Source organism: Osmerus mordax, chromosome 25 (genome assembly GCF_038355195.1).
Source record: "Osmerus mordax isolate fOsmMor3 chromosome 25, fOsmMor3.pri, whole genome shotgun sequence".
Lineage (NCBI taxonomy): Eukaryota > Metazoa > Chordata > Actinopteri > Osmeriformes > Osmeridae > Osmerus > Osmerus mordax.
The window spans coordinates 4,570,878-4,581,304 of NC_090074.1; the positions used below are offsets into that span (position 1 = coordinate 4,570,878).

Consider the following 10,427-nt stretch of genomic DNA (forward strand, 5'->3'; position numbering starts at 1 on the left):
TGGTGTGGGCTGTTTTGTCCAAAAATGGCGGCCCATAAACCTGGAGAAAAAAACCAAACAGATTCTGTCCGTCGGAATGCACTGAAATTGATGGTAATGCCTTTCCCTTTAGGACATGGAGGATGTATGAGTCCAGTGTTGGCTTTGAAAGTGTGTGTGTGTGTGTGGATTGGGAAGACCGGGGGAGAGAGCGGCGCAGTGTGTGTGCTCTCGATCGAACTCTCGCGCAGTGACGTCTGCCACAACTCATGTCGGAACACCGTGATTCACGACCCTCGAGACGGCCACCTATACACACACACACACCGGTGCGCGCTCGTGCGGGCCCTCGTTCGCAAACGACTCGCGGCCGCATAAACACGCGGCATAGACGCGCGACCTACGAAGACCCGCGCACCACAGTCACCTCATCGCTGACTCGCCCCGTCGAGGACATTTGGTTCACAAGAAACCAACGATTCCCCCCCTCTTCCTGCCTTCCTCCCTTCCATGTCCCTCCCTCCCCTCCCTTCCTTCCTCTCTCCCCACAGAGCTGGACAATCCCGAGGCCAGAGTGACGGAGATCCACAGCATTGTCCACCGTCTTCCCGAGAAGAACCGTCAGATGCTGGAGCTGCTCACCCAACACTTGGCAAAGTAGGTTTGGCGAAAAGGCCCCCCTCCTCTCTCCGCCCTTCCCCTCCACCCCCCCCCCCCCCCCCCCACGCCCACCCCCCTTTTAACTTGGTAACAAAACCCCGCCCCCTCCTCCTCCACTCCACTCTCCTCCGCTCCGCGCCCCGCTTAAGGCTATAAGCCGATTGGCCGGGTAAAGCGCAGGGTGAAAACACCTTTGTGGTGTTCACATCCAACCCAGCTTTGTTTGTCTCTATCTCCCTCTCTCTCTCTTTCTCTTTCTCCCTCTCTCTCCCTCTCTCTCTTTCTCTCTGTGTGTGTGTTTGTGTTTCCGCATTTGTGGGAAGCTGTTGTTGTTCATCGTATTCGAAGAGGATTACAGAGAGGAAAAGCAGGCTGTAATTCCCTGGTCTACATGCATTAAAATACCGTAGGCCCATGAATACGGACAAGTCGAGGACATTAACCAGATGTCGGTCCTCCCTGGGGGTCTGTCTCTGGTTTGGGATATCGACATGGGTAGGGTTCCCTCGGGTCTGTGTTGGACAGCACAGCACAGATATTATGCATTATGATGCCGAGTTTTTAACTTCCCCTAATCCTTCCCCCGCCCAGACAGGATTAACCGTTAACGAAACAACAACACTACCATAACCCTTGAAAAGTGAGCCCCCGTTCAAAACAAACAAATAAATACAGTTTTCCGGGGCGTGGTGCCGGGTGGTCGAGGAGGTCTTGAAAGGTGTTTTAACGCTAGTTGTAGCTTCAGCGACGTACTGCCACTCTCCCTCTCTCTCCCCTTCTCCTCCAGCGTGGCCAGCCATCACCCACAGAACCTCATGACGGTGGCCAACCTGGGCGTGGTCTTCGGCCCCACCCTGCTCCGCCCCCAGGAGGAGACGGTGGCGGCCATCATGGACATCAAGTTCCAGAACATTGTGGTGGAGATCCTCATCGAGAACCACGAGAGGGTGAGGACCCGGGAGGAGGGCTTTTTGCAGGAGGCGCGAGAGAGAACGGCATGAACGTGACGAGGGGGAGGGGGAAGCCTGGGAGGGGAGGGAGGAGGGAAGGGTAGCAGAAGGGAGGAAGGAAGGATGGAGGGACGGAGGGAAGGGTAGCAGAAGGGAGGAAGGAAGGATGGAGGGACGGAGGGAAGAAAGAAAGAAAGGAGAGGAATGAGGAAAGAAGGGATAGAAGAGAAAGGATGGAGGGAAGGAAGGAAGGAAGAAAGGAAAGAAGGAAGGAAGGAGAGGAGGAAGAAGAGAGGAAGGAAGGAAGGAAGGAAGGACAGGAAGGAAGGAAGGAAGGAAGAAAGAGGAAGAAAGGAAGGAAGAGAAGTCTTGAGGAAAAAGACGATCCCTTCATTCCCCCAGGGTTGTGTTTTTTCCCGGAGTCACATGACATTCTCCCTCGGAGCCCACCGACTGTCGCTTCACATCAAGACCCCCCCCTCCCCTCCCCTCAAATCTCTCTCTCTACACCAAGCTGCTTAAGCCAAGCCTCTTATGAGGGTCACTATGGCAACGGCCAAAACAGTATATGGTGGTCAAGAAACTGGTGTTACATGTGATATCACACACACACACGCACAGACACACACACACACACTTATAAGCACACAGCTGGACCTTGCGATACAGCATATCCTTGCAAGGTGACCCTGGACTGAGTGTTCAGTACAAAAAGAACATACAAATCTGTGGCCGGCAGGATGAAATATCAACCTTCACTGGTGTGAGTGTCCAGTTAAACATGAGGGGAATTCGCACAAGAGTTTCTCTGTGCTTGGGAGCGAGACGAGTGCAGGGCAGGGCAGATCCTGAACTCGGGATCCCTTAGGCTAGACTGCAGTCAGTGTACACATTGGGGGGGGGGGGGGAGCCATAACTGTACCTTTAATCCTGTTAGCCAGCAGAGCTTGGCCCTGGGAGAACTAATGACCTACTTCGAGTGAGCTAGTCATGTGGGTCTCTCCAATGCGCTGCATGGCTGAATGGCCTGCCATGTTGTTAAGAGAGACACCATAGATTCTGGGGCGTGCTAAGATGGCGTGCGACTCGACTGTGAAGGTGGGCCGAGGTCATCGACGAGATATTCCGAGTTCTCATGTTGTCGTTTGAGAACGGTTTGAGGCCAAACACAAACTTTTCCACGTGTTTTCAAAACATTTACATTTCAGAAATCTGGAGCGACTGGTGGCTTTATAGTTATTTTGGTCCGATGGTTTCAACAACGTGTTTGTGGTAAAAAATCGTCTCATTACACGATTCTATCTCAAACTAATTGTTTAGTCTCTATTCATAAAAAGGCCCATCATCACGTCATAATAAAAAATAACGTGTTTTCACACGTTATGATTACAGCTCGGCTTGTATCTCCTGTGTTCCAGATCTTCAGGGACACGCCCGGCGTCGGAGGCGGGCAGGCTCCCCAGCAGGTCGACCCGACCCGGAGACGCAGCGGCGAGAGCAAAGCCGCGTCCTGCAGCGAGAGACCGCTCACTCTCTTCCACACGCCCACGCACTCCAAGAAAGGTAGGCGCGCCGGTCGCACCCTTTATACACGCCGGGGCGTCGAATATGTGGCGTCACGCGTAGACGCGGGCTTTTTCGAGGCTGCACTCCTCGGATCGTTCCAAAAAATCAATAAAAAAAAAAATCAATTAAAAGATAGTTCAATGTTTACAAACTCTGTCACTTCTGTATGGCCGCTTTCCACCGAGTAGAGAAGAGAAACAGCGTGGGGGTGAACTCGGTCTCCGAGCCCCCGGCCCCGAGCCAGGACAGCCAGTCCTCCTCATCGGTCCACTGCAACAACAGCAGCAGCAGCAGCAGGAGCCGGACGCCCCGAAACAGCCTGACGAGCAACGACGGAGACCCCGACACCAGGCCCAGCCAGAACAGGCCCAACTCCCTGTGAGTCCACCACACACACGCGCACACACGCACACTCTTATAGACGCCCTCCCTATCTTATCTCTCTGTTCCTTTCTTCGCCTGTTTATCATCAGACAACTGGAGAAGGTTGGGTGTGGACAGACGTGTAGAGAAGGGGAAAGCAGGATGAATGGAAAGGGAGTCCAAGCCAAGTGCACCCTGTGGGGAAAAGCGGCGTAAAAGACGAGATATTTCCCTCAAAGACTCTCTCTCTCACTCTCCTTTTACCTGTCGCTCGCTCTCGTACTGTAACGTGAGACATCCTGTGACGCTCGCACGCAAACACATGCCATGTTAGTCGGGTCTCAAGTATCAAAATCCACTCTCTGCCTCTCTCGCTCGTCCATCTCTCTTTTTGTGAAATAGATGGGGCCGCGGCTAATTAAGGAGAAGTGATTGATTTCCCGCTTGGACCCGGTGGCATTTTTTAGCAGACTTAATTGTCGTCTGTTTAGAGAGAGAGCAGGTGAAACGGAGACAGTCAGAGAGAGCGCGAGAGAGAGATTGTTTAGGCTGCCTCCGCCAACCTGTCTCTGCCAGCCTATCTTTGAACCTCCCCGAAAAGTTGAACAGCAGCATAATTGCTTTCTAGGAACTCCTCAAGAACCTAATCTTTGAACCGAGAGGGGGGGGGGGGGGGGGGGAGGTCAAATTTTTTACGTGCGCCCTCTCCCTCCCTCTCTCAGAGGGATACAAGTTTGACCTGAAAGTCCCTGTTTTGCACCTCTCCCTTTGTTTTTGGCACCTTCTCAGATGGCGAATGCCCCAAACGATGGTTTTGGGTATCCTTCGGGGCTATTGTGAGTTTTCAGCAGACAGGCCCCTTGGTTGGCATGTGAGACCAAGGTAGGCTGAGGGGTAAAGGGGGTCAGGTCGACTCTCCTCCTCCTCCCTCTTTCGGGGAAATCCCAGGGGAAGGATTAGAATCTCTTTTGAAAATACAACACATAGTTGAGTTCGAGATAATGAATATGAGAGGGGAAGAGAGAGAGGGGGTAGAGAGAGAGAAAGAGAGAAGGGTTAAGAGAGAGAGAGAGAGAGAGAGAGAGAGAGAGAGAGACAGAGAGAGAGAGAGAGAGAGAGAGAGAGAGAGAGAGAGAGAGACCAGCCCAAGTGACTCATGCTAGAAACTTGTCCTCAATTATCCACTTCCCTGTAATGAACAATGCCGGTCGGAACACGCTCTGCCAGAACAACTGTGAGGATTCTCTTCCACTGTTTCCACTCCGCGGAGGTCTGTCCTTGTTCTCTCTCTCTCTCTCTCTCTCTCCTGAAACAATAGAATTATTGGTTCTGTGGTCCCCCATGGTAGACTCCCCAGAGGTCCACTGTGAGTGGCACATAAATGTGGTGGCAGTGTTCCTGATGCTACAGCCTAGGGTTAGGGATAGTGTAAGGGCATGTGTGCATTGACTGTAGGCACATCGACATTATCGGTGTTTATACCTTTTTATTCATCTAGACATTTCAGTTCTTGGTCAGTAACAACCTTACTATCTTTCAGATGTGTACCAATCACTCGCATGTAGACCCGTATGGTTTGCCCTTCAGACCCATAAACTGAAATCCTTGCTGACGTAGTCATCAAAATGATAGGTATTCAACCCTTGTGTTATCTTCGGGTCATTGGGACCCTTCAGTCACTGTGACCCACCCACGTGCTGCCACAACCTCACCTCATACAAAAATAAAGTGAAGCATTTTCTGTCTCATGCTTTTTATTTGTTGTTGTATTGGGTAGAGTTGTCACAGCACAACGATGGGTCGTTGTGAACCTTCGGGTCACTGTGACCCGAAGGCAGCACAAGGGCCAAACTGTAATATATAGGAGCCCAAGCCTCTAGAACATGCTAGACTAGTGGCTTGGGTCTGGCTGGCTGTCTGGCTAAATGACTGAAGACCGAATTAACAGTCGATTTCGCCTCATTCAAAATGTAGCCATCTCAATGACAAACAGGCACCACAATCTGTGTACAAGACACCACAATCTGCCTGCCTGGCTTATGGCGCAGAGTTAAACCTGACCGACCTTTGTCCACTGAAAACAGATGAAGTCCCTGACGTATGTGACCGTCCACGTGACACGAGATAAGTTCCAAAACAAACACAAGGCCCCTCATTACATCACTAACAGGCCTTTCGAATGCTTTTATCATGCATGCTGAGATCATCCTCGGCTACACAGTTCTCAGCGGTGACATTCAGCCATTTTTTAAAAATATTTTATTACGTGCATCTGCATGATCTGGGATCGTTGGATTCCAATATCGGGGGATTCATTTCTGCCCTGCCTGTGTTCGCCCCGTGAATACAAGGTCCACTGACACCACTGGTGTTGAGTGTCACTCCTCCAGAGAGGCAGCTGAATAATGAGCGTTAGAAAAGGCACTCTGCATGATAAGGTAATCTTTATTTACTCTCGTTGGCTCCCCTCGTAAAGCTGCTGGTTGGGGTGGCTCCTTGGAACACTGTGACTGAATGATGTTGTGGAGATGGATGAAGGGGGAGAAAAAGAAAGAACTTCCGTGATCACTTTGATTAAAACCGCTCAAGTGGACCAGATTGTCGTTTGCGAGAGCACATTTCTAAAACAAGGTGCTAAACAGACGACCAGAAAGAAGAAAAAAAAAGAAAAGAAGAATCAACACCTTGGTGTGTAATTGATGTTTGGGTTCATTACCATGACAACTTAAGGTTGTTGCTATGGAAATGAAGCATCACCGAAAGAGCAGTTTTTTTATTTTATTTTTCCGCTCCAGAATGGTGAATGTGAATGAGCTGTTCGGTTCAAAGACGGTTACGCAAGCTAGCTAATAAAAGCATGTGTGGAATGGTCATCCCAGGGCGCTGCCCTGGAGAGTGATGAATGTCGCCTTGGCTCTGAGTCATCCATGGGTCAGTAGGGCCGCAGAATCAGATATCTATCCGCTATCCGGGGTCGAACACATCACCACACAATCTACCTCCTCCTCTTCTCACCGGCTACCAGCCCGCACCCTCTCCCCCCTCCTTCCTCCCATTTTTCACTGACATCTTGTGTTGTCGTCTGCAAATCTCGCAGGAAACCCCATTTCGGTCCACCCACTGATGGAGGAAGGACAGTCCATAGCGCGTTCGTCTTTAACACGAATGCACATTACTGTGAGAGAAATGGAGAGATTGTAGGAAGGAGAGAGTCCAAAGGAAAGGGGGAGGGGGGGTAGCGGAAGTTATAGTGAGGGACAAGCAAAGACGGAAGCCTCAAATGGAAATAAAGATCTGCACGTTCAACCTTCTTTTTATTCCTTCCCACGGTGGTTGTAAACATGCGTGACTAATACTTCCTCCTCCTGTGTTGTGCTGTTCTAGGTTGAATCCAAAGAGCCGCCCTGCTATCCCTACAAGGTATGCCTTGTGTTTTTATGACCTCTCGATCTCTGTTCGTTTGTTCGGCGGAGGACTTATTTCTCTGGTCACAAAAAGAGTTTATTGCATCTCTCACATCTCTCACTCCTTGCACTTGAACCCAACTGATCCCACATCTGAAATGTAAATATGCTAATATGAATGCCTCCAATATAACTGCCAGTGGAGGGTTATTATTATTTTTTATTTTTTTATTTTTTTTACCACAAACAGTAATGCTTGTTGGCTCACAAATCATTTCACCTCTGCCTGGTTGCAGTGACACAGAGTGTGCGTGTGTGTGTGTCTCAGATCGACCTGCCCCAGCCCCCCCTCACCACGCTCACCCTCATGGCCGATGTTCTCCGCACCCTCCAGCCCCCAGCCGACCTCATCCGCCTCCAGCGAATCCTCCCCAGTCAGGTCTGTCTCCCGTGCCACGCCCCTCGATACTCATCCTCTTCCGTCATCTTATTAGAAGTCATTCCTTATGTGACATAATGAGTATATTACTGTCGTGCGTACGTCAGTGCAGTCAACGCCAGTCATCTGTCCGCCAGGCTTCTCTCACTACTACAGGCTTTGTTGACGTCTCCAGCATGACTCACACTTCCCCTCCCTGCCTAGCCCTAGCGCAACCCCGACTCTCTTCTCCCTCCAGGGCGCCTCTCCTGTCCCCACCCTGCCCCGACCACTCCCTCCTTAGACCTGGGACCCCACCCAGCACCTTCCCTTACCTGGTCGTCTCCGCTTCCCCCCAGGGCTCCTCTGGTCCGGCCTACATTCTTCCCTGCCCCCACTCTACTCCCTCCCCTGCCCTTTCCTAGAAACCCACTAAGCAACACCTCCTGTCCAGTATCAACGTGTATAGAGACTGTTTTGGGGGGAATTGGGTTATACACTTACATTTCAAGAGAGTTTGCGTTTGCATTGGGGAAAAGAGAAGCCTTAACTGTTTCATTGCATGGTGATGTCATTGTGGCTATTCTTAAATTTTTCTGAGTGTATTGATTGGCCTTTTTCTCTCTTTGTAGTGGCCCAGGCAGAAAGGCCAGAGCACTGTATGCTTGTAAGGCTGAGCACGACTCGGAGCTATCCTTCATCGCAGGAACCATCTTTGAAAATGGTGAGCCTCTGACGACTACAAATGGCTCCTCTCTCCTCCCCTCTCCTCTCCGCTCCTCTCTTCTCTTCTCCCCTCTCTTCCTCTCCTCTCCTGTCCTCTCCTCTTCCCCCCCTCCTCTCCTGTTGTCCCCTCCCCTTTCCTGTCGTCCTCTCCTCTCCTGGATGCTCTCTCTAGTCTCTGCAGCTTTGGTGCTATCTTAATGAATCTGAAACCTGACACCATCTCCTCATGGTAAATCTACATTCTTCTACTTGTCAAAACCCCTCCACCCCCAGCCTATCTTAACAAAAACCACATTCACACCGTTTTTAAAAGGATTTATGCCGTTCTATCTTCTCTGGTTGGTATTGACTTTGTCACACTATGTTTTAGGGGAGCTATGAGCAAACAGCCCGAGGTGTGAACTTGCTCCACATAAAGACCCTTGGGGTTGCATGTCCTTGAAGTCCTGAGCATAGCATAGCTATAACCCCGATCCATCCTCTGTAGCTACGTGCCTTGTACACATACAGTTGTGTTTGTACCCCCCCAGTTCACCCCTCGAGGGAACCCGGCTGGCTGGAAGGCACACTGGACGGTAGGACTGGACTGATACCAGAGAACTATGTGGAGTTTGTATGACCCAGGACCTGGTCTGGAGGCCTGGACAGACCCTGGAGCTGCACTGGAAGAAAAAAATATCACTTATTATTGTTTGATCTGAAAAGGCTGTTTGTGGTCATGAACCTGGAATGCGTGGGGGTGAGTGCGTGCGTGCGTGCGTGTGTGTGTATCAAGGGACAGTTTGAAATCTTCTGACGTTGCCATGAAGTCTTGTATATCTTTTAGTCTTTGCTTTTATTCAAATTCACTGCCACTGATTTGAGTGTCTTAAATTGACAGGTACAGAATCAACTGAACTTGTGTAAGATGTTCTGGTTTGTAAAAAAAAGAAGAAGAAAAGATTACGTTCAAAAGTGACTGGCCTTAATATCTGTAGGTAGCAGCCCTTTGCATGTCCTGCAGTGTACTGCAGGTATGAAGTTGGTGGTGTGGGGGACACTTTTGTAACTGAATGACAGTTTTCCAATGTGTGTCTATAAATGTGAGTTTTTGCTCTCTTAGCAACATTAGCCTGCTATTTCATTTAGCGCTTTTGGCATTTGGTTAGACAGGACAGGGCCTGAGCCAGTAGGAAGCTAGTCCCTAATGCTGATATTATTTAATTTTCCTATTGAATGGTGACATTTAGAATTAAAGATAGGGTAACCCATCAAAAGTAAGAACTTTCATTTTGGGAACGATTTTAGTCCCTTTGTTATAGCTGACTTGTCTTGAGGCCCATAACTACTTGGTCTCATCTATCCTGGAAATATCTTACCCAAACTTGGTTCACTTTGAACAAGTATTTAACAGAACTTTTTGCATAGTTTTGTTAAGGTATAGGGAAGAATGTAAAAAAAAAATGTTTTAATGTGAAACTAGACTACTTTGTTCATATGTATTTTATTTATAATACTTAAAAATGTGATCATGAACTGAATTGTTTTGGGTGTATTAACAATGTAAATATGATGTTTGATAAGGTATAATTTTTCAAGTCTAAAATTTTATATTTTGTATTTCTAGTGTATTACTAACTTAATTTTTTAGCATCTCAGTTGCTCATTTTGTATGTATCTTTATTGAGCCTTAAAATTCTTTCAGATCAAATGAATCATGAACAAAGTTGTAAAGAATATCACCTATTAAAGAAATATCAAAGTTGAACTAGCACGGTTGCTTATTAGTGTGCTTACTCTTAGCATTGGATACAATCAAGGCCGTAGCCATGGAGTCAACATTGGGGGGGACGAAATCTGCTGGGGAGTCTGATGGTCCCCCCCCTGAAAACCTTTTACGATTAGTTATGAATAAGATTAATTTTAATGATAATTTCGGACAGTGTGCATGGTTGCGTCGTAGCATAGCACATTTATATTTTATTTATATTTGTATATAAATATATTGGGGGGGGAGGGACATTTTGACCAGATTTGAATTTTGGGGATGTGTCCAATTGTCGTCCCCCAATAATATATATTGGGGGGGGACAATTGGATACAATTGATATCTCATGTATATACTTATTGCCATTATTATATTTATTTGACTGTTCAAACACACCTGATTAAAATTAATGGTCGTTAGCAGGCTTCTGCATAACTAGATAACGACCCATTCATTTGAATCAGGTGTGTTGGAGCAGGGAAACGTCTAAAACATGCAGGGCAGGGGGTCCCGAGGACCAGGATTGAGAACCACTGCACTAGGCTACCAGGGACTCACTGCTTTATCATTCGGAATTCAAATGTATGTTTAACCCTTGTGTTATCTTCGGGTCA

General features: G+C 48.5%; 1 protein-coding gene across 3 annotated transcripts; it reads left to right on the forward strand.

Annotated features, from left to right (window-relative positions):
- Positions 1 to 530: 530 nt before the first annotated feature.
- LOC136933638 (rho GTPase-activating protein 26-like) lies at positions 531 to 9,799 on the forward strand (the record flags this gene model as incomplete). 3 transcript variants are annotated; one of them, XM_067229109.1, is given in 8 exon segments in its annotated part: positions 531 to 636; positions 1,427 to 1,586; positions 3,008 to 3,152; positions 3,341 to 3,533; positions 6,903 to 6,938; positions 7,251 to 7,361; positions 7,973 to 8,064; positions 8,597 to 9,799. In XM_067229109.1, coding segments are annotated over 8 exon segments (932 nt in total), but the record flags the coding sequence as incomplete, so codon positions are not given.
- Between the last annotated feature and the right edge of the window lie 628 nt (positions 9,800 to 10,427).